Raw genomic sequence first — 22,669 nt, forward strand, 5'->3', positions numbered from 1 at the left:
CATGCACACACACGCACAGCTTTCCTTGAAGGGAAGGTCTTCCCATTGCCTTCTGCTCACTGCCTGGCCCCAGTTGCACACCCATTGAGCCGGGGATGTGGGTCGCTCCTCGGTGACAGAGTGGGCCTTGGGCTCTGGGAATGGCCGAGGTTCCGTGAGCACCCTGTGGGAGGTGTGATCCTCGAGGCCAGGATGCAGGCTCAGTGCCAGGCAGGGTGTGGTGCCTGGCAGGTGGCCCATGGGCATGGGGCAAGCCTTGGGGAGACAGTGCCAAAGACAAGGCTCGCCCAGGTGGCGAGGCCCAGGAGCCCATGGCCAGTGAGGTCTGTGGACACTGTGGAGGGCGGGGCCTGGGTGAGCGGCGCTGGCTCCCTCTAGTGTGCAGCCAGGAGGCTGCGTGGTGACTGGGCTGTGGAGAAACAGGAGGAGGTGGCCCCACGGGAGCTCCCTTCCCGAGGCCCCAGGGCAGAGATGGGCACCACCTGCAGGTTCTCCAACCGTCACTGGGGATCGTCATTGCAATGCCACTGGCAGCCTTACCCCCCAGGGCGTCTAGCCTTGTCCCCTCCAGGCATCAGTGGGCTGAAGACCAGCCATGACAGCAGCATGGCCGCTCTGGCAACCATCCCCCAGAGCTCCAGCCACCGGACCTCATGAGCCGACCCAAAGCCACCAAAGCTCTGGAAATCCCAGGTGCTTAAGGGCTCTGAGGCCAGGAACTCGGGATTAGGGCAAAGACCACAGGGCGGTGTCCCTTGACCTCCACTCAGGAGCTTGGTGCCTGGAGCTGGGGGCAGAGCAGACACGGCCTCCAACTGTTGCACCCACACCTCAGCCCATAGCTCCCTCCTGGGCCTCATAGCTGGCCGCCGAGTGTCCACAGCTTCTCCTTGAGACTCCTCAGAAGCTTGAGCCAGGCCTGCTTCATTCCTCCCCTGGTGGCACTGACCCCTGCTGGCCAGTCCAAGGGCATCTGTGGCCCACAGCTGCCAGCCTTCCTCTGTCCCTGGCAGCTTTCCTGGGTGTCCATCCAGCTCCCCAGAGCAGTGGCCTCTGTGCCAGTGGGTGGCATCTGGTTCACACACAGTGAGCATTTGCACCCAGTGTCCTCAGCTGTCCCGCACCCCTCACCTCTTTATCCGAATCACACAGCTCTCCCCTCGAGAGTCCATCAGTGTCCAAGCCCACCATCTGCACCCACAGGGTGGACGGCCAGGATAGAGCTGAGAGCACTTTGGGCCTTTTGATCTGGCCACACGTTGCCGGTGTCGAGCAGCCCCCCCAGCCCTGTCCCTGCCCTTGTCCCCTCTTCCGGCATGACCTTGGCCCCCTGGGGGGGCTGATTCAGGAGGCCTGATGGTGGGCCTCAGGCTCACAGCCCAGCTGAAGGACAAGAGGGCCCCAGCTCTGGTGAACTTGGGTCAATGTGTAACTGGACGCTGCACCAGCCCATCTGCTCAGCTGAGGGGCCACATTGATTGCCAGGACTTCCTGGAAGGGGTCCCAGAGCGGCCAGTCCTGGCTAAACCTGCAGCCCCCGCCCTGGTCCTCCCCCACTTGTGTACAGAGTGGCCTGGGAACGGCTCCACCCCACTCTTGGGTATAAAGAGGGCCTTGGTGGCCGGCCAGGGCAAAGCTGCACTGGTCCAGGGCTGACGCAGGAGGTAAGTGGAGACCTCAGCTTCCCCTGGCTGCAGCTGAGCTGTGGGCTGAGCGAGGTGGCCAGGGGCAGAGCTGCTGGAGGGGCTGTTCTCCTTCATCCGGGATCAAGAATGAGGGTTTGTGGTGGCCACGCTTCACAGGGGACGTGCCACCTGCAAGGCCAGACCCTGAGATGTGGCCGTCCTCCCCAGCCATTACCTGGGCTCTGGAGACGGCTTCTTCCTTAGCTGCAAGCCAGGATCGCCTCTGGCTCCTGCTTCCTCTGGTGACCTGGGGATCGAGGGTGAAGGACCTGGCCCAGGACTAGTGTCCCTGTGGCCAATAGTCCACTGGGTCTCTTCCCATCTGAGGGGACAGCAGGCTTCATGTATAGGCAGCGGACAGGGAGGGGCTTGGTCTCAGGGCCCCGCAGGGCTCAGGGTGTTCCACCTGCATGACCCTTAAGCAGAGTCTCTCTCTGGTCCTGGGATCGAGGTCTGAGTCAGTGCAACCTGTTCACCACTCTGTTCCTGAACCTACATAAAGCCAGACTCCAGACAATGCTGGCTCTTGGGCTAGGCCCACAGGGACAGAGCCTGACCACGCGGAAGTGCTTCCTGCTCCTGTAGGTGGCGGAAGGCGGGCCCTGGTGTTCCTTAAGAGACAACGTAGTTGGGCCTCGGTGCCACCTGCTGCGCCCTGGGGTCTGGCTGAGTCTGGATTCTGTCTCCTCCTGGCTGTGGGCCCTGGAGCAAGCCCCTGGACCTCTCTGTCCCTTGCGACATGGCACTAATGACTTCGCCCAGCTGCCTGTTTGGGGCCACCTTGGGAACGAGGCGGAAATGGCTCTTGTGGGGCTGCCTTCACGTGGGAGGAGACAGACAAACCTGCACTTCCGCACAACAGAGCAGTAGTGCTTCCAGGCAGCCTCCAGAAGGCCAGGGTGACCGAGACTAGCTGGCTGGACAGCGGAGACACCGCCTGCCAGGGTGGCAGTGTACAAGTGTGCGCCACCCTCCGGGGAAAGGCTGGGCAGGGAAAGGCTGGGAAGGACGGCTGCCCCCTTCGCTGGCCCCAGGTCCCTGCTGAGAGTGAATTCAGGGCCACCATGCTGCCCCCAGAGGAGCAGTCTGCAGGAGCAGTAGGTGGGAAGGCTGTGCTCCCCACGTCTCCAAGCCCACAGGGTGCCCTATGAGGCCAGCAGGGGCCTGTCTGCACAGGAGGTCCTGGGGTGGGGGCAGAGGCCCTGCCCTTTTGCCCACTGCATGTTTCATGAGAAGAGTAAACTGGGTCTGATGCATGGGGAAGAGGGGGAGGAGGCGCCAAGTCAAAAGTCAAAGGTCGTTGGCAGTAGGTGAACTGAGCAGGACAGGACACAGGGAGGCCTCAGTGTCCTGGTGGGGGTGTGGAGGCCAGGCAGGTGCCGGCAGCTTTGCCTCACCAGGAGATTCTGAGATAGTCAACTGTGACGTGAACAGTTTCATTTTGGCTCAGATTTGGAATTTCCAGCCCAGGATAGGACAGACCTATGATGGGGTGCCGTGGAGGCCAATGAGGCCACTCCTTCGAAGGGCTCTGCCACCTCCCAGAAGCACTGCCCTGGGGCCAGGCCTTAGGGGTGTTAATCCAAGTACCAGTTAACTCAAGGACCTGGGGTGTTAATCCAGGCTCACAGGGTAAGGCGCAGACAGCTTGCCAGGCAAGGCCCATGAATCAGGGCTGAGATGGGTAGGACAGGGAAGGCCAGGCTGGGACCAAGGCACAGCAAGGTGGGCAGAATGGCCTCAGTGACAGGGCAATGTAGCACGCCCCCTGCAAGCAGCAAATGAGATGCCACATGTCTTGACCTGAGCCACCAGCAGGACGAGCTCCCTCCCCTCAACCCAGAGGAGCAGACAGCGTGGAGGACCGGGCAGCCCAGCTGCCTTCCCCTGCCCAGCCCGGACAGCTCCATCCCTGGCCAGCTCCATCCCTGGCCAGCTCCATCCCTTTCTGCTCAGCTGAGGCTGGAGCCCTCTGGGCACTGAAGGACAGGCCTCCAGGGCTCACCTGACTGCCCTGTCCACTGTGGCTTGGGCAGGGCTCTGAGCCCTGGCTGCATGTCAGAGACTTAAAGGATCTATTCCTGGCCCAGCACAGACGAGCGAGGCCAACTACAAGGAACAGGACTGGACAGGCATTGTCCCTGGAGACCAAAGGGCCACTGGACAGGACGGTGAAGATGGCCTGGAGCTGGGGATATGGGAGAAGGCCAGGGTTTGGGTCAAGCCCTACAGCAGTTAGGATCTCATGGACACTAAACCATCCAGAGTCACTTGATGAGCATCTCAGCAGGGAGCACAGGGGCTCCACCTGGATCTACCGCTGGCCCTTCCTACTCCCTGGGAGGAAGCCTCAGCCCCCAGGGCTCTTGCCCACAGCCTGGGGCTTCAAAGTCTGAATCAACTGTCTCATAGCCCAGATGCTGGCGTCCAGGGTCAGGGTGCAGCAGGCTTCTCCTGCTGAGGCCTCTCTGATCTTGCAGACACCGCCCGGTCCTAGTGTCCTCAGTGGCTGTCCCTCTGTGTGTCCCACTGTTAGGATCCCATCATAACTTAAGCACCTCTTTAAAGACCCCATCTCTAGCTATGGCCACTTGCCGGGGTCCTGGAGACGACTTCAATGCATGAACGGAGACAGGGCAATTCGGCCCCCAGCCAGGTGTTGGCGCCTGGGCTGTGAGGAGTCTGGCTCCGCCCCTCCTGTCCACTACTAGAGCACCCCAGGCACCTCTTGGCTCTGAGGTTCAGGGAATGCGGGGTAAACTGAAAGTCTGGCTGGGGACCTCCTGGATAGTCACCTTTACCCTTCACAAAATGTTGTTTCAGGGTACAGACGAGTGAGCGCTGCTGTGATCAGAGATGGCTCCTGCTGGTGTGGCCCTGAAGGCCACAGTCCTGTGCCTCCTGGCCTGGGTTGGCCTGGCCATTGGCGACCGGGTGTACGTACATCCCTTCCACCTCCTCTTCTACCCCAAGAGCACCTGTGTCCAGCTGGAGAAACCCGACCTGGAGACACCCAAAGAGCCGACCTTCACGCCTGTGCCGATTCAGGCCAAGACAGCCCCAGTGGACGAGGAGGCCATGCGTGCCCAGCTGGTGCTGGTGGCTGAGAAATTGGAGGCTGAAGACAGACTGAGAGCCCAAGAGGTGGGGATGATGGCCAACTTCATGGGCTTCCGCATGTACAAGATGCTGAGCGAGGCATGGGGCGCAAACAGCGCGGCTGTCCTCTCCCCAACGGCTCTCTTCGGCACGCTGGCCTCCTTCTACCTGGGAGCTCTGGACCCCACAGCCAGCCAGCTGCAGTCATTCCTGGGTGCACCTGGGGAAGACCAGGGCTGCACCTCCCGGCTGGATGGGCATAGGGTCCTCTCTGCCCTGCAGGCCACCCAGGGCCTTCTGGTGGCCCAGGGTGGGGCTAGTGGCCGGGCCCCACTGCTGCTGTCCACAGTGGTGGGCCTGTTCACAGCCCCTGGTCTGCGCCTGAAGCAGTCCTTTGTGCAGGGCCTGGCCACCTTTGCCCCTGTGGTCCTCCCGCGCTCTCTGGACTTGTCCTCAGACCCAGAGCTTGCTGCTGAGAAGATTGGCAGGTTCTTGCAGGCCGTGACAGGGTGGACAACAGGCGGGCCTCTGGCAGGGGCCCGAGCAGACAGCACCCTGATTTTCAGCACCTCTGTCCACTTCTATGGTGAGGAAACCCCTGGTCACTCTGCTGTGCTGCCACAGGGTGGTGTTCTAAGTCCCACACCCTTAGCAGACGGCGGGATGGGGACAGGTGTGCTGCTCGGGTGTCCTTGGTCCCTGAGCTCCCTGCAGCTCCAGTTTTCATGGGAGCTGACCGCTAACTGCAGGGACTCACTCCGCCTCTGGGGCAAACACTGAGCTGAGTGGCAGGAGGGGCACCACCACCCAGGCTAGCTGCGGGGGTTTACTTCTGTCACTGTGGCTGGAGGAAAAGTCCTGTGTCCCTCTAGGCAGCTCCACTGAGGTCCCTTGGGGACCACGCAAGGGGATGCTCTGCTTCTTGCTCATATGGCTTCACACAGTGGTCCTTGTCATCCTCCCACCGAAGGTTCTGAGGGTCGAGGACAATGCCACTCCACTTTCACAAGGCCCCAATCCAGAGGGCAGAGCTGTGTTCAGCCTCTTAGGACAGGGAAGTGAGGCCAGGTAGGGGTTAGGGCTTTCATGGAGCCCCTGTTGACCAGGCTTCCCTGGGGCCTCCTGCGGGCTGCCTTCACCTCACTCCACCACCCCAGCTCACTGGTCCTCAGTCCTGCCTGTCCCTGGGCAAGAGAGGTGCAGAGCTGGAGCCTGGGTTCCAGGGCTGGGGCCTGGTCAGTGAGCGGTAGTGGGGGCTGAGCACCACCAGCAGGTTTAGGGGCTGCATGAGGACCTTGGGCCTCAGGCAGGAAAGGCTGTGAAGCTGCCATGGTGGATGGTCACCACTGTCCACTGTCCAGTCCCACTGGGTTCAGCACCAGGGTGAGCCCTTGTGAACTGTGGCTTTGGGCAACAGCTGGCCACTCTGATGAGTGGGCTGCTGTGGTAGGGTGTCAATGGCTGAGGCTGGGCGTTGGGAGATCTCTGCACTTGTACTTGAACTATGGCCCTAACGCTGCTTTAAAGGGTCATGTTGAGTCAGGAAAAGAGAGGTGAGCCTGGGCTGGGCAAGGCAGGTCTGGTGGGCTCTTCATCAGGAGCCCAGGGCCAGTCCCTGAGGGTCGTTTTGGATCTCAGCCTCAGGGCTGGTGTCCCGGGTACAGCAAGTGCAGTGGCTCAGCAGCCAGGCTTGGGTGGAAGACGGGCAGCCCTCGGGTTCTGGCAGGTGTGGGCCTGAGCCCGGGGCAGTGGTGGCCGCTGGGTGGGGAAGGAGGCTAAGGGTGGGGAAGGAGAGGAGCAGAGCAGCCTGGCCAAGGCTGCCCAGGCCCAGGCCCCACCGCTGCTGCCATGGTCTACAGCCTGCCCAGCTGCTGACCATCCCCTCCTATTCTGTCTGGGCTGCAGGGAAGATGAAGGGCTTCTCGCTGCTGCCCGGGCCCCAGGAGTTCTGGGTGGACAACAGCACCTCAGTGTCTGTCCCCATGCTCTCGGGCACTGGCACCTTTCAGCACTGGGCTGACGTGCAGAACAACTTCTCCGTGACCCGCATGCCCCTGGGCGAAAGTTCATCCCTGCTGCTGATCCAGCCGCACTGTGCCTCTGATCTGGACAGGGTCACAGCCCTCGTCTTCCACCATGACTTCCTGGCCTGGATGAAGAACCTGTCTCCCCGGTAGGAACTTCTGAGTGCCTTGGAAACTGGGGGAGCTGTGCCAGCTTAGCCCAGGGTAGGAGGGTGAGCACAGTGGGACAGGCCCAGGATGCCAGGCTGGACTGAACCTGGGTGTCCACCAGAACCTCCCAGCCCTCCATCCCCTGGGCTCCGCAGGCGAGGCTGGGAGAAGAGGAAGCACCCGATTCTCAGAGCGGTGTGAGCCCAGGTTTTGCAGGAGAAAACACCTAAGCCACTCTCTGAGAAGGGACTCAACCCCACACTCAGGCCCGTCCCGACACCCCAGAGCCTCCGGAGACTGATGTTGGGAGGGCCTGGCCTCAGCTGCTCTTCTTTCTGTTGTGGCAGCCCCTCCTGCAGAGCACTGGCCTCCTCCTGTTGGTCCTCCAGACTCACGGGCCCAGGGTCTGGCCCAGGGCCAGTGCCAGGGAGAAGAGTTGGGACCCTGATGCCAACTCTCTTTGAGAGTTTATTTTTTTTTACTTTGAGATTTTTAGGTTTATAATATTGTAATGATAAATCAGTATGTATTGAGGGTCTTAGTTTGAATTGTGATGGAATACACCTGACCTAAAATGCGCCACCTTGGCCATCCCAGTGTCCTGGCATGGAGCTGTCTCCATGGTGGGCCTCCACCAGCAGCCTGTCTCCAGAGCCCGCTAATAGTGCAACACTGACACTGGCCTGTGTGGTGCCAACCCACCCGAGCTCTGGCAGCCCACAGCGCCCTCTGGCCGGCCATGGGTTGCCCACCTCAGGTCCCTTCTCCCCTGGGGTCAAGCACCAGCCACTATGCAGAAACACAGTCATTCATACGTCTGTCCGGGGACACTTGTGAGGCTTCCCCCATGGCTTGAAGCCTCGGCTGTGGACATGACACACTGGCCAGGGCTGGCTGTGTCACCAGAAGTGCCTGTGTCCCTCAAAGTTGCCAGAGGAAGTAGCTGGAGGTGGAGGTCACTGGAGCTAATGGGTTGGCACTGCACAAGCTGAGGTCAAGACCACAGCCCCTGCCCAGAGTCTCCGTCCAGAGCACCCTGCAGCCAGCTGGGGTGACACCTCTCAGGGCTTCCTAGGAGTGCCCCCACACAGCCAGCCTGAGAAGCGAGCAGAGCAAAGCCCAAAAGCTGCCTAGCCAGTCCCCAGGACAAGCCCTGGAGATGCGGGCCCTTCCCATGCCATTTCCTTTACGCTTAAGGATTTCTTTGTATTTGTTACTGAGGTTTTCCTAGAGGTGAGGATGACCTAGCTGGGTGAGGGCTAGACTTCCTCTTCCTCAGGGGCAGGAGCAAGGAGCATATACCCCTGGGTTCCTGGGAGCCCTTGCCTTGTCCCCTGAAGCCCCCTGACCACATATCTCCCCAGGGTCATCCGCCTGACCATGCCCCAGCTGGAGTTGCAAGGCTCCTACGACCTGCAGGACCTGCTGGCTCGGGCCAAGCTGCCCACGCTGCTGGGAGCAGAGGCGAACCTGGGCAGGATCAGTGATGGCGACCTCAGAGTGGGAGAGGTTGGTGCTGGCCTAGGGGAGGTGTGGATGGGACACAAACGGGGCTGTGGGTGAGGCTGTCAGAGCAGGAGGGAAAGAAGACCTGCAGGGGAGTAGGCCATGTTGGGAGGGACGTGTCCAGAGCCCTCCGGGACTTCCCAGGGACAGTGCAGGACAGCAGCTCCTGCCCAGCCTTGCCTCTAGTGCTCCAGGAGTGTTTGGGCCCTGCTCAACCAGGCCAGGACTTGGGGTCTTCCCTGGAAGTTGCAGTGGGGGTGTCCCTGGCCAGGCTCTGTCCTGCAGCTTCTTCTGTGCTCAGGAGCCACTCTCTGGCGAGAGAGCCAGGGATCCTGCCCAGCAAGGTGGTGGGTGGAGACGGAGGGCACAGGCAGGGGAGGCAGGAACTGCCGGAGTCCTGTGGTGGGCCTGCAGGCGCCTTCCCTGCCTTGGGCCCTGTGTGCCCTAGGACAGAGGCCATTTCCACTGCCTTGCAGGTGGTGAACAGCCTTCTTTTTGAACTCAAAGCGGATGAGGAAGAGCAGCCTGCAGAGTCTGCCCAGCAGCCCAGCATGTCTGAGGCCCTGGAGGTGACGCTGAGCAGCCCGTTCCTGTTCGCCATCTATGAGAAGGATTCGGGTGCCCTGCACTTCCTGGGCCGTGTGGACAACCCTCTGAATGTGGTGTGAGGCCCTGCAAGGCCACTGTGCCTGGCCATCCAAGTTGAGGCCAGCAGAAGAGCAAACCTGGCAGAATCGGCCACCGGTTGCCACCTTCTCCTCCCCGCCCCTGGTGGTTCAGCATGGCTCCTTGCCAACGTGGCACCTGAGCAGACACAGGTGTGAGTGGAGAGTGAGGGAGGCACTGTGCTGTACCAGGACGATTCTTCAGAGGGGGAGTCTGAACAGATCCACTGTCTCTGAAACCAAAGTGTCCTCTTCTAATAGAAATTGGGCTTTAAGATTAAAACACATGTTGTCTCATTGCCTTGGGTTTATACTCAGCGAACTGAATGTGAGATTGTAGTTCCCACAATGCCTTAGTTTTTCTTCCCATGATACCTGTGGTTGCAGAAAGACACACAGACCTGATTTCATGCTAGAGCAATCCTACCACCCTGGCTGATAATCCTCAGGTGGCTAGTAACATCCTCCACTGTGAGCAGGGCTGCCGAGCCATTCAGCTGACAGTCCACAGAGCTCTCGTGACCCCTTGCTCTTGGCGGGGGGGCGGGGGGGGAGGGGGCAGCCCATGTGCTCTGGGTGCCTCTGCCAGGAGCAGGAGAGTCAGGCTTGTGTGGTGGAAGGCCTGTCCGTCAGGGGACCTAGAGGGGAACAGGGCTGAGGGCTGGATTGCTGTTCAGGGGGTCCCAAGAGCAGAGGGCAGGGTCCTAAATCTTCTCAAACACTTGGCCCCTCAATGGATCAGACCCAAAGTTTCTGTCTCAGCAAAGCCAAGGAAGAGGTAGGTACCGGGCAGGCTGGATGGCCTTGGCGATGCTTCCACCTCTCAGGAAAAGTTGAGGGAAGCCATAGCCCTGGTCGTGCTGGACACAGGTCCAGGCCCCAGGTCTCCAGCCAGCGGCTGCATTCTGCAGAGGCTGAGTACACACCAGCCTCGGGAGCTCCTGTGGAATAGAATGGCTCTGCTCTGCGAGCGCAGGTGGGTGGCAGGGTTCCCAGAACCACAGCAGCCCTGTTCCGTGGTGACTCCTGGCTGGTGGGGGGCATGCGTCTCTAGTACCTTCACTTAAACAATCAGCTGCAAGGTGCCGAGTTTCACACCAGGGACCCAGCCAGTCACTCTGCCCCTGGCTCCTGGGACGTCCAGTGTGGCATTGCTGTGGCTGGGGTCCCAAGGTGTTGCCTTCTGTCTGTGGGAAGGTGGCCTCCTGCTTTGCAGGTGGAGCAGTGCTGCCCACTGCCGCGCTGCTTTCTGTGCAGTTCTAGGTGGGCGGCTGGGTCAGGGAGACGGCGCAGTTCACCGGCACGCCACAACAGCGGCAAGCATGGGGTCCGTCTGCCCTATGCACTCTTCCCCTGAGCTGGGAGAAACCTCCCTGGGGTGCAAAGTGCCCATACATGAGACTGGGGTCGGCCACGACCACCAAGGCCCGGGTGCTGCGGAGGAGACCTGCAGTGACACGGCAGGGCCTGGTCTGTGGTGTACTTGCAGGGTGCAGGGAGTGTGCTCAGCACTGCCCTCTGCACAGCATCCTGGTCCCCCTGCTTCCCCTGTCATGAGGGGATAAGCTGTGGGGCAGCCCTGCCTGGGCAACTCCAGCATTCACGGGAGCTGCAGCCACTTTCTGACCAGGAGGCCAGCCTGAGTCCAAAGCAGCTCCAAAGCTGACCTACAGCTGGATCCAGTCCCAGCTGGGAATGGGCTGGAGGCACCCAGAGGTGGAGATGTCAGCCTGCTCACCCAGCTAGGCCTCAACCACCCGGGGCACCTCCCGCTTCCTCCCAGTGAGCTGTATTGAGTGGGTGGGTGGAAGGCAGCGGCTTCCAAGAAGACACCCACCTCCCACCCAGAGCCTTTGAAGGGAGCAGGACCTAGGGCCACCTGCTTTTGCACTTCTGCTTCCAGAAGTGTGACAGACTGGATTTCTGTTGTGTTCAGCCACCACCTTGGTGGCCACTTGTGCAGGCAGACCCCGGGGATGCAGAGTGGCTCCCGGGGAACCTGGAGCTGCCCTGAGGTGTGCTCAGTCTGCGTGGCAGGGGGAAAGTGGCTCTTCCCAGCAGGAAGCACCACTGTATTTTAAACCATCAACAGATGAAAGAAAGGAGAACTGCAGACAGCACTCTGTAACCACCAGCTTCCTCCTTCCTAAGCCCCAGGCAGATACTCCGACAGAGGACTGTCACTACCCAAGGCCATCCTCTGCAGAGGTGGACACAGGGAGGGTGGGAAGCCTAGCAGGTGGTCAACTACTGGTCTGGAACCACCTTGCCTATGTCTCCAAACAATGACCCACCTTGGTTCCCCACCTGTGAGATGGAGACAACATGCCTGTGCTGGGGGCTGGGGCTGCACCCCACCTCCTGCTCTGAGGCTAGTGAGAAAGGCAGAACAGGGGGCTGGGGACTTAGGGTCCATTGGGGAGCCACTGGCTGGGAGCCCCCTGTCTACCAGGGCCAGCCTACCAGGAGGGCAACCCCCCTGCCCACCAGTGGCGGCCTATCAGGAGGGCGACTCGCTGGCCTGCAGAAGGCACCTTCTGGTGTTGGTTCGGACAGAGCTCCCTTGCCCAGGGAGGTGCCCTGTAAGGGACCTGCAGGGGAGCCATGCTACCCAGGGCGAGGGAACTCATAGGAGGACAGGATGGCGCAGGCTTGCAGCAGGCACTCCTTTATTCAGGAAATCATCTCCTCCTCCAGCTCTGGATCCTGATAGGTCCAGGAGACCAGCGAGAACAGTGGTGCTGGGTCCCTGTCCATGAGCAGACAGTGTGTCCACTGGTGCAGCACCATGCAGTCCCAGCACTCAGCCAGCCTGGGACACAGCTGGGCCCCACCTATGCATGAACTCGAACCCTGCTTTAGAATCAGCTCTTCCACGCTAAGATTTGCAATAAAAATAAAATCATCTGATCTGTAAACTACAGTAAAAAGTTTCAAATGTCTTAAAAACTGATCCATACAATGGAAAAAGGCCTTTGTTCTTTTTGGGTGAAAGGAGATCCAAAGGTGCTGAGGTGGGTGTGGGCGTTGCTGGGCAATGCTGGATGCGCCTCTCTGCTGAGAACAGAGCTGCTTTCTTCCCTTGGGCCACCAGGTCATTATGGCTGCTCCGTGGCTGCCTGGTCCTTGGCTGCCTGGTCCTTGGCAGCGGCCACCAGCTCTGCAAGGGCTGTGAAGCTTTTGATGTTGCTTGTCTGCAGGCCCATCTTTTGTATCTGCAAAGACATGAGAATGAGTCATTGTCCTGAGGCTTAGCCAGACGCAAAGAAACACACACGAGAAGCCACCAAACACCCGATCAACTCAGAAGAGGGCAGTGCCCTGAGGACCTGCAGGAACCTTCTCCTTTGGAAAAAAGGGTCGACTTACTGCAGAACTTCATGTTTTTTGGGTCAAACCCTCTGCATCCTAAGAAGCCAGTATGTTACCTAATCTCAGTCCTTCAAATCAGACGGATGAGCACAAGGGCCTCTTTTGAGGACTTAAAAAAAGTTCTCAAGAGGAAATTCACAACTAAAAAAAAAAAAAAAAGAATTGTTCTTTAAGTGGAGAATTTCCAGACAAGTACTGGCCTGAGTTCTTGCTTTCTCCATGCAGCCTTTTCTTGGGACCTTGAGATGGACAGAACACACTGGTGCTGACCTACTATGGTGACTATAGCCACTAAGTGCCTGTTAGGGCCTGTTTTTGTTCAAGAATAATGTGTGTGCACAGAATGGGAAGAAAAGGCTGGGCAGTACTTGGCACCGCGCAGCTGGCCTGGCACTGGACTGTGGGAGCCTGTCCCTGCCTCCCCCACCTGTTTCCCTTTTGCTTATTTACTCTCCATGTCTCTACAGCAAACTTTTTGCTTCTCTTATGACATGCAATAGGCAATGGGCTTTGTAGGAGACATCCAAAAGCTCAGAACAGAAACTTGGGTTCCAGGAGGGCCTGGGCAGGGACATGTGGCTTGCCTCACTCCCCCTCTCTGGCAGAGTTCTTGTTTGAGGAGCGACTGCTTGGGGAAAATCTGGACAGGGGCCATCTGGACACCTGCCAGCTTGAAGATGCTGAGAATGAGGCTGCCCCACAGATGGGCTACGCCAGCCTCACCACCCAGGAGGGAAGCAAGCAGCTGTACCAGCTCACTTCCTGCATCCACAGGAGGGCACTGCTGTGTTCTCTGTAGCCACTGGTAAGCATGTTAGGGCAGCACGGTCCCTCCCAGGCACAGAAGGCATGGGAATTGCACCTGTGACCCGCATAGCTGCCAGCACAGCTGGCCATCAATGGAAACTCTCGGCACTCTCCTGCCTCTTTCTCTCCTGCTCCGGGTACAAACCCTTTAACCCAGAGCGGCCTGGGCCCGACTTTCCTCTCCTAGGCCATGGGATTGATGTCCTGGCCTCGGTAACAGCACCTGAGGGAGTGCCAGGTCCCTGTTGGGTCCTGGGACCCGAGTTTGGGCTGCTGGTTCTGAGGCGGCTCCCAGTACCTGCTCGCCCAGGTATGCCACATCCAAGGCCAGCTGCAGCCGGATCTTGTCGTCATCACTCATGCCACTGCTGGGGCCCACGGGGCTGGCTGCAGCGGTCTTTCTGGCCTGCTTCAGCCTCTTCAGACTTGCCTCCATCTTCTTCACAGAGCTTAGGACATCTGATACAGTCTCACAGTACCTGGGCAGACACAGGTACCAGTGAAACTAACATTCGGAACCCTTGTGGCCGACTCTGAACAAAGATGTTCTTAAGATAAAATTCATTTCCGATAAGACCCAACTGTGGTAAATGCTGTCTCTGAAGACAGTGGGAAGGGTCTGGAGTCCCTAGCACAGCATCTCTCCAGAACTGGACTGTTGGGACTCCAGGCTGAACGCCAGGAGAGACTGACAGGCCCTGTGCCTTCTCACACCCAGTGGAAACCTGCAGTGTAACCATAGCCAAGCAACAGAGGTCATTCCAAACCCTGAAGGGAACAGCTCATCTTCCAAAGTGTAAGACTCCTAGAATTTTAAGTAAAATTCTGTCTTCAAAATACTCTGCATATAATTTTTAAATCATAAGCAAGTTACATTTCTAATTCTATAAGCTGGTCATTTGGCATTTGGAATACATTTGCCCACAAAAACATTCTACATCATTGTTATGTTCTAAACTAATTCATTAATGGCTGCTTGATGCATAAGAACTGAACATAACATACTGCAAAAATTAATACTTAAAACAGTTAAACAAAATTGATAATGCAACATTTTTGCTTATTCTTTTTTTGGTGGAGTGCTAGGGATGGAACCTGGGGCCTTGTGCATGCTGGCAAGTGCTCTTCGGCTGGGTTACCCCAGCTTCAAATGATACCCTTTAGTGTGACTCGGCACCAGCGTTTGAGAAGCAGATTTAATTAGATGAAGAGGCACTCAGGGGCTGGGGCTTCAGAAACTGCCATGCCAGCTGTAGGCTGCTTCTAAACGTTGGCATCCTCATTTAGGTCACACGTAGGTCTTTCGTGTGTATGAACTCAAGAGGCATGACCAGAGCTGTGCTGGATCAACAGAGCTGAGGACAGGGAGGGCTTGAACAGGGCAGAGGGGCAACAGCAGCACAGATAGTGCCCGGGACGTGAGGCTTGCAGAACACAGGCCAGCTTGGCGGTGGTCTGGGTGGAAGAAAGTGACCCTGAGCTGAGAACAAAGAAGGCGAAAGGGTGTGGCTGAGGTGCCCAGGAACAGGCAGGTACTGTGGTGGGCCCACTACAGGTCCACGCACACCTGGGAATGCCCAGGGGCCTCTTCCAGGGGCTCCTCAGCAGGGCACACCTGTGAGTGCTCTCGGAAAGTGCTTCTTCTAGCCACTGCTGTACCAGTGAGGGTCTGAGCTTGTCCTTGTGTCCACTCTGGAGCTGGTGAAATGGCTTCAGTGCACTCTCCACGTAAGCAGAAGCTGTGGTGGGAACCTCCTGCAATAATGTCAACAGGGCACGTTCCAGGTCAGAGTGTGCACAACCACTGTCCTCCCAGATACTAATGGGAGAGGTCCACAGAAAGATCTGGGGCAGAAGGGCAGCCAAGAGCGCAGGCCCACACCTGGGACTCTGTTCTGTGGAGCAGCAGCTCCCCAAACTGTCCATCTATAATATCCTGCTAATCCTGTTTAATTCAGGAACTGCTTCTACAGGTAGGGTGGGGCTGAATTCTGACCACCAGGGGGCATCAGTGAGGCTCATCAACAGACCAGAGCTTGAGAAGTGGTTGAGTGACCAGCCTATAACCCTTCCTAGCTTTGGTTTCTCCACCCATCAACATGCCCATCATAGAAGGAGCAGTGAGTCTGTGTAAAGTGCTTATCCTCATGCCCAAGCGAATACACCCAACAGCCCACAGGGCAGAAAGGGAGTTGGTGCAGCACTGGGAGGAAAGCAAGCTGGTCTCTCTACTTCCAAGGGGGCATCAGGTCAGAGGAAGGTGCAGACTGGAAGTGCTCTGCTAGGAACGGCAATCCCAGCCCACATCCCAGATGGACTGTGGAGAAGACTGTCCTAACTAATGCCAGCTCTGCCACAGGGACCAGCCAGCACCCCCAACAGCACGCTAGACAGATGGCCATGCAGCAACGGACAGGGCCCACCTAGCACAGGCAAGACCCTCCATTCTACAACCCTTGTGGCTCTAGGAAGTGAACCAAGAGACATTAGATTAAGTCTGAAATCTAACTTTACAACTGGAAAGAAAAAGAAAATCAGAGAATTATATGAGCTCTACTAAGAATAAGATGAGAACAAACATCGAATGTGGGAGAGTGGGCATTCAGGGGGAACGCTCAACACTCAAACCCATGTCTGCTCTAGGACACAACCATGAGCAGCAGCAGCATGTGCTGCCTTCTAGCCTACAAAAGTCTTTTTCCTTTTCCCTTTTATTTTTGTGGTGCTGGGATGAAATGCAGGGCCTGCCCAGGCAAGTGCTCACCCCACGTAGCCTTGACACACTTTTTTAACTCAGTTTGTCTGAACTTATTTGGGAGAAAGACAGGAGAAAGCAGGTACCTCCAGGACAAGAAGGCAGCAAGGTATTTTGTAAGTCCAAGTATTTTGTAATATATGACATATTTAAGTAGGATTTTTAAAATATTAAGATGCTTTCTTTTGAAAGGAAGCAAGAAAGTGCACTTTATCCCAGCCACCACCCACCTCAGCTATGGTGTCAGGGAGCCTGACTGCACCTGGCCTGGCCTCTGCCCTCTAGCCTGGCTCTGAATGGCTGCATGGAGCTATCTTGTCCTCTTCTCCAGCCCCCTCAGTAAGATTCCCACTTCAGAGTTCTTTTTGGTGAATGATGCTGACCTTATTGGTTCTTCGGTAGAGCCGGGGTACCTCTAGGGCACCCTTCAGGTAACTGAAGCAAGACTCGCTCAGGTCCTGGATGACCCTGCTGCTCAGGGCAGGCACACAGGCTGACAAGGAGCTCCGGGAGTCCTCCAGGGCAGCTGCAGAGGCAGAAAGGCAGGACTAGTCACTATGCTTGGGCCCAGAGGTGAGCTTGGTTTTAAAGACGATCACAGCATGCAGTGTGTATTACAGTAAACTAAATCATATAGCATTAAACACAAGATCTTAGGGGTCAAATCCACAGAGCAGATCAACAAAGGATTCACAACTAGAAAAGAAAGTGCTGATTCACACTTGTCCTGTAGTCTCTGAAACTTTACCTCAAATTATTTCTTATTCAAAGACTTGCTGAGTCTGAAGATCGTTTTTACCTGAGATAGAAGAGAAATTCTCAAAGCCAATCATTTCCAGTTTTGGCTTAATTGTCTCCAAGAGCTCTGGAAGCTGGAACATAGACACCACATGCTCAATCACTCCTTGTAAACCAAGGCAGCGGCAATTCTACTTGCATCTATGAAGCTGGAACACTGTTAATGGGTGGTGAAACTAAAATCAGGACTCTTAGTGCTGTTCGGCAAGGGAATGTGAGGCTCGGTGCCATCAAGAGGAACTGATGACACAGGGAGCCCACAGGCTCACAGCCACCCGCAGGCCCAGGGAATGGGTGGAAACCTTCCATTTTCTGGCTATCTGTGACACCAAGAAAGCCCACCATAAACAGCAAGCTCGAGGTGCACAAATGCACCAATTCAAGCAAATAAAGCCTTAAACTCAGGGAAAGCAGAATCATGCACTCTAACTTCACCCCGTAAAGTTCTTCAATTGTAAAAAGCAAAAGCTATGGGAACTATATAGAGAAAATACAGAAATCTTGATATGTCAACACTTTCAAATACTACAGAAAACATCTGAATAAGTGAACTAAAAATAGCTAAGAGTTGTGCCAGAGCAGAGGTGAGCTAACCAACCAAAGCAGCAGGACTCTGCTCAGCATACCCCTACTGAGGAGGGGCAGAGGTGCAGGTTCCCACGGTGCCCAGGGCACTGCTGAGCAGGAGGCACACTGGCAGAAACCTCCATGGAGATGACCTGTCAAGGACGGCTGGGGAGGCACGGGACAGGCAAGATGCACCAAACTTTCACGGGATACCCGGGTTCCAAGGCCCACAAAGCCACAGGAGCCTGCCTTTGGCACCAGCCTCTTTCTGAGAAACCTGGGACTCTTCAGGGACAGGCTTACCTGCTCCTGAAGCCTGTCTAGGTCTGCAACCACATAAACCAGCTGAGTACTGGAAATGGACTCCACTGGCTTCTCCTCTGAAGGTCCCCTTCCTTGGTCTTCATTACCTCCTTGAGAGGCAGAAGAGTCTTTGCTACCAGCTACCAAAGGCTTTTTGATCTCCTTGGCACTTTCATTAGAAATGGGCCTGCGAGAAAGCTGGACAAGAGTTCCAGTGGTTACATGCTTGCAGGCTGGCAAGACACAGGAGTGTCCACACACATGTAAGTCAACAAGGAACACCAGCTGTGTGCAGCAAAGATGGACTAAGGTAAGAACTCCACACCATCTCTGAGATAGTGACAAGCAGGGCTTGCACACAGAGGACAACTAGCTCCCTGTGTCTGACACTGAGGGCAGCAGCCCGCAGACGGAACCTTGCAGGGACCTGGTAAGGCTGGCACTTGGCGCTCAAGAGCCATGCTCTATGGCTGCCACACATCTACGGACAGCCTGAAGCTTGCAGCACTTCACACACCTGGCCATCTGAGCAGGGGGACGGTGCCCTTGAAAAGGAAAGACTACTCCCCTTTTCATTTCAACTTCAAATACCAAGTGTATTTTGATTTCTAATCATTTTCATTAAAATGAACATGCTTTAATTCAGGCCCTGTGAAGATTTCTAGTTTTGAGAGAGAGAGTGTGGACTGGTCAGTGTGGGGCTCTTCAGTAAGAAAACACAGAGCGTGGGACACCATACACCCAAGGGACAGCTGCCAGAGCAGAACGTAAGGCAGCCAGCCGCGAGCAAGGAGTCAGCCTGCTGCCATCCATGCACGCCACAGGGCATCTAACCCTCCTGTGGGCGTGAAAGGTCCCTGACCCTCACCTGTCCTAGGCACAGATGAGATGCATGGCCAGTGCTTACCTCACTGGCAAAGACGGAGAAGCGTGCCAGAATCTGCAGAGTGAGTCTCCAGAGGCGATGGGCCAGCAAGGGCAGAAACAGCTCGTCCGACCAACACCTGCTCAGGCTGCTCCACGTTCTGTGGGAAGCCAAGAGGCAAAACGGACTCCCAGCTGGGGATGGAGCAGAGACTCGGGCTCAGTCAGCTGTGGCTGCCGATGCCGGGCCCTTGGGGCGAAGGGTGTGGCGTGTGTGAGTATGGCACAGCGAGCCCAGAACTCATGTGTGCACGCTCATGCATAATAACACAGGCGGCCTTCCAAGGACTGCCAGGGAGGACCCTAAGACCCCGTGGCTCGTCCTCCTGACTTCATACACTTGGCCCCACACCTCAGGCATGTGGGCGAAAAGGCAATGCCCAGCACCTGGGATGTTGTTCCTCACACACTGCGGGCCACCTCAGACCAGCTCTAGGGCAGCCCTCCAGGCCGAGGGCTGCTGGATCCGTCTTATCTGCTCTGTCCACTCCTCTCCTCCCACCTCAGCAGTTCCCAGAGAGGAGTCACTTATGCACAACCACCTCTGACAAGGACAGACTGAAACTAGGTGGAGGCCAACAGGGCAGGGGGACTGACAGTGGACACAGCTGTCCCAAGGAGAGCAGGCACTGACATCCAGGAACCCAGAAACCGTACACCATCCTTTAGTGGTCACCAAGAAAAACATGACAAAACTTACGAGGCCGTCAGACACACACACATGTTCTGAAGTCTGCACACCTATGATGGTCACCTCCAGTGTCCAGCCCTGGGGCTGGAGGCTGAGCACATGCTCCCATAGGGTCACTCTTGGGGTCCTACATGTGGCCACCCTAAGCTAGTAAGAAGCCAGACTGCAGCAGCCTGAGCTCCTGGACTGCATCCCTGATGTACCATGTTCAGCACCAAGAAGGACTCTGCTTCCTGTCTGCAAGCATCTTTGACCCTCTCCATGCAGCAGCTCAATGAATCATAATATGTGGTTTCTTTTGCCTTATTGGAAAAAAACTTGGGTAGTGGTGGTGGCGGCAGTGTCCTGAGTGACAGGAAAAAGTCAGAGTGCTCTTGGGACCAAGGCCTGGCTGAGGGGTGGGCATGGCTAGGGGGACACCTGTTACTCCAGTTCTAAGAGGTCACCTGGTGCTTCTTCCAGCCCACGTATGAGCGCTGCTTCCAAGGATCCTGCCACCTCTCTGAACCTGCGAGGAGCAACACCCAAGTCAGCCCGAGGCACCGCCAGAGGCCCTCCCGACCCGTCTTCCTCTTCCTAGGCAGCAGGGCTCCCTTGTGTGCCGAGGGAAAGGCCCAACACCTGAAGCAGAGGGTGCAGCAGAGGGAGATGGGCCGCTGTTCCACTCCATCCTTTGCCCCGGCCACGGAGGAGGGCATGGCAAGGAAGCTGCCCATCGGAGCCCAGCGTTCCCTCCCACTGTCAGAAAAAGGCTGATCTTTGCTCAGTTTGGCTTCCAGGACACTTGTACCTTCCACAACCAACACTGACTCCCAACAGGAACCTGCTGACCCCAAAGGCAGCTGCCAGCTGGGCACATGCTCAGCAGCAGTCGCGTTCTGGGGAAGGTGCATGTGGTGTGGGGCACTGACCGAATCTGGAAGTAGACAGGCAGGTTCCACTTGCTGTTGAAGCTGTGGTAGGCAGGGTGCGCTCGCAGCCGTTTCACGCTGGCCTGTGACCCACACTGTCGCTCAAACCTTCTTAGGAAGTCCATGCTGATGGTGTACTTCTAGAAAGAACAAGGGGGTCAGTGCAGCGGCTCAGCAGTACTGGGTACACTCAGGAAAACGCTGGAGGGGAAGAGGTCCCACACAGCAGTCCTGGGCCATGCCCAGGGCTGACGCAGCCATGTCCAGGGGAAACCCCAGGACACAGTCCTATGTCCAGAACTGGATAATGACAGTGTTCTCACCCCACCAGCACCTCAGCAGATAGTCCATTAAGTGGTCCAACTCGTCACTGAGCAGTGACAAGGAAAAGGTCAGAGTGCTCTCAGGAGAACTGAGAGCCACCTGGCTCTCACAGATGGGAAGTGGGAACTGCTCTAGGAGGAGCACAGCGGACAGCGGGCACTGCCATAAGCCACCCAGCTGCCTGTCCAGGGCGCAACCACCATCACTATCACCACCAGCAGCAGGCAATGCCTCTTCTGCTGGGCTCTGACAAAGCTAGGGGCAGGACCCAGCCGGTCAGCACATGCCTTCTTGGGGCTCTCTGTGCCCGAGTCCCCTAGCCCTGAACCACGCAGGCTGATGTCTGTTCACACAGGGGTTGTAGGCCAGCAGAAGCTACAGGTGTATCATTTCTTTCACCTAGATTTGGGTGGCACTCTGTATCCCTAAGGGTGGTAGGTGTGTGGGGTTGGGACCAGGAGGCCACTGTGAAGTAAGGCTCTATCTCTGCATTCAATGGCCACCAGAGGGACAAGGGCACTTCCCTTTCCTTAAGAAACACTGCTTTAAGGCCCACAGCTGAAAATACTTCTCGAAGCCGATGGATACCTGTGGAAACTAAGCCCACCAGCACCCAGCACTAGCCTAGACTTATGCCAAGTTCTTTTAGAAGGCTGAGGTGCAGCACTTCCCAAGCCAACCTGGTCACCATGACCTGAGGAGCACAGTGGAACGCAGAGCACCCCACACTGCTCCTGCGTGAGCCACCCACACTCTGCTCATGCCATCTAACTTAGGAAGCCCTACTTCTTAACATCACAGAAGTTGTCCTCTGTCAAAAGCAACACAAGCCGGCATGCGACTCAGCATTCTATAACATGAGGCCATTAGCCCAGAGGGTCACATCCTGACAAGAAGGCTTGCTGCGCTGTGTCTCAGCCGCCACCGTCAAGCCTCCAGGCCCAGGCTCCGTCCGCTCACCTCGTGCCTCTTCGTGCACCTAGCATTAGTGAGGGGATTAAGCAGGCAGATCAGAAGAGAAGCAAACAAATTCCAGAAATTATGGCAACTCAAAGCACAGACACATCTGAAGAAAGACCCAGTGAAACAAAAGACAAGTCCCAAGGAATCTAGAGCAGGCGCACGCACATGGAAAGGGAGGGAAGCAGCTTTGCAGGCAGGTGCTGAAGGAATGGCAGGAAAGTGCAGCTGGAGAGGAGAGGGCCTGGAGAGAAACCGCACAGAGGAGAGGTGCTGGCCTTCCGCAGGAAGTCCAGCAAGTCCCAGGTGAGGTAGAAGAAAAGTCCACGTGAGGCACGACACGGTGAACTAAGCACACCAGGCTCAGAGGATCTTCCACCAGCCAGGGAAAGGGTTCAGCCAGGGGGTCAGTGCATCCACAGCTGACTCGGTGGAGTCCACAGTCAGCGTCACATGTTGACAAGTCAATGCCCAACAGAACCACTCTCCCCAACAGAAAAACAGAAGAGTGACCCCCCCACACGGCTGAGGGCTTACTGCAATCAGGGTTATCACCTGCAAGCCTCACTGCAAGCCTCTGGCACGGCCTTCAGGAAGAAAGGGAAGGGCCCAGGAAGGATGGGCTCATACCCAACAAGAGCAAGCAACAGAGCGAGGGCCTGGGGCAGTTCTCAGAACAGCACGGTCACTGAGACCACGGATGCAACAGGAGAGCCAGCCTGGCTCTGAGAAGGCATGACTGGCATGAAAAGCGGTCAGGAGGAGGTAAAGACCGCCAACCAACTCAACTCGGTTAAGTGAAGAAGTGAGAGGCCTTCCACCTCCTACCAAGGTTACTCAACCTATGCAGAGAAAGAACAGAACACCCCAAACAGCAGAAGGGAAATCAGAGTAAATGGGGAAAGCAGATCCCCAAGTCTAAAACACAAAGGAGGCAGACAGGAAGGGGCCTCACTGACAGCAGCACTACATACCACCAACCAACCACATCTGAGACCAAGGCTTGCCCAGCAAGGACCCAACCAAGCTCTAGGGAGGCACAGGCACAGGAGGCCACGGCAGCAGTGGGCCAGAGCAGGAACGATGTTTGCAGCCATGGCCAGGACCTTCTAAAAGATACCATGATTC

At 56.8% G+C, this 22,669-nt stretch overlaps 2 protein-coding genes across 5 annotated transcripts in view; one reads left to right on the forward strand and one right to left on the reverse strand.

Annotated features, from left to right (window-relative positions):
* The first annotated feature begins 1,565 nt into the window (after positions 1–1,565).
* Agt (angiotensinogen) lies at positions 1,566–9,428 on the forward strand. Its single transcript, XM_026412855.2, has 5 exons — positions 1,566–1,664; positions 4,509–5,370; positions 6,690–6,957; positions 8,323–8,467; positions 8,941–9,428. The coding sequence occupies exons 2-5, from the start codon at positions 4,542–4,544 to the stop codon at positions 9,130–9,132; spliced, it is 1,434 nt and encodes a 477-aa protein (XP_026268640.1). The 5' UTR covers positions 1,566–1,664; positions 4,509–4,541; the 3' UTR covers positions 9,133–9,428.
* Positions 9,429–11,789: 2,361 nt separating this feature from the next.
* Positions 11,790–22,669, reverse strand: part of Cog2 (component of oligomeric golgi complex 2) — a 32,632-nt gene continuing 21,752 nt past the window's right edge. For 3 of the 4 annotated variants that reach the window (XM_026413047.2, XM_026413038.2, XM_026413022.2), the window contains 9 exons: positions 20,258–20,397; positions 19,793–19,854; positions 18,639–18,790; positions 17,732–17,929; positions 16,863–16,935; positions 16,447–16,589; positions 14,924–15,063; positions 13,607–13,787; positions 11,790–12,344 (listed from right to left, as the gene is read on the reverse strand). In XM_026413047.2, coding sequence (XP_026268832.1) covers positions 12,228–12,344; positions 13,607–13,787; positions 14,924–15,063; positions 16,447–16,589; positions 16,863–16,935; positions 17,732–17,929; positions 18,639–18,790; positions 19,793–19,854; positions 20,258–20,397 — 1,206 coding nt within the window. In that variant the 3' untranslated portion in view covers positions 11,790–12,227. The remainder of the gene's footprint in view (positions 12,345–13,606; positions 13,788–14,923; positions 15,064–16,446; positions 16,590–16,862; positions 16,936–17,731; positions 17,930–18,638; positions 18,791–19,792; positions 19,855–20,257; positions 20,398–22,669) is intronic. The other variant, XM_026413030.2, reaches the window with a different exon arrangement.

Source organism: Urocitellus parryii, chromosome 9 (assembly GCF_045843805.1).
Source record: "Urocitellus parryii isolate mUroPar1 chromosome 9, mUroPar1.hap1, whole genome shotgun sequence".
NCBI classification, from domain to species: Eukaryota; Metazoa; Chordata; class Mammalia; order Rodentia; family Sciuridae; genus Urocitellus; species Urocitellus parryii.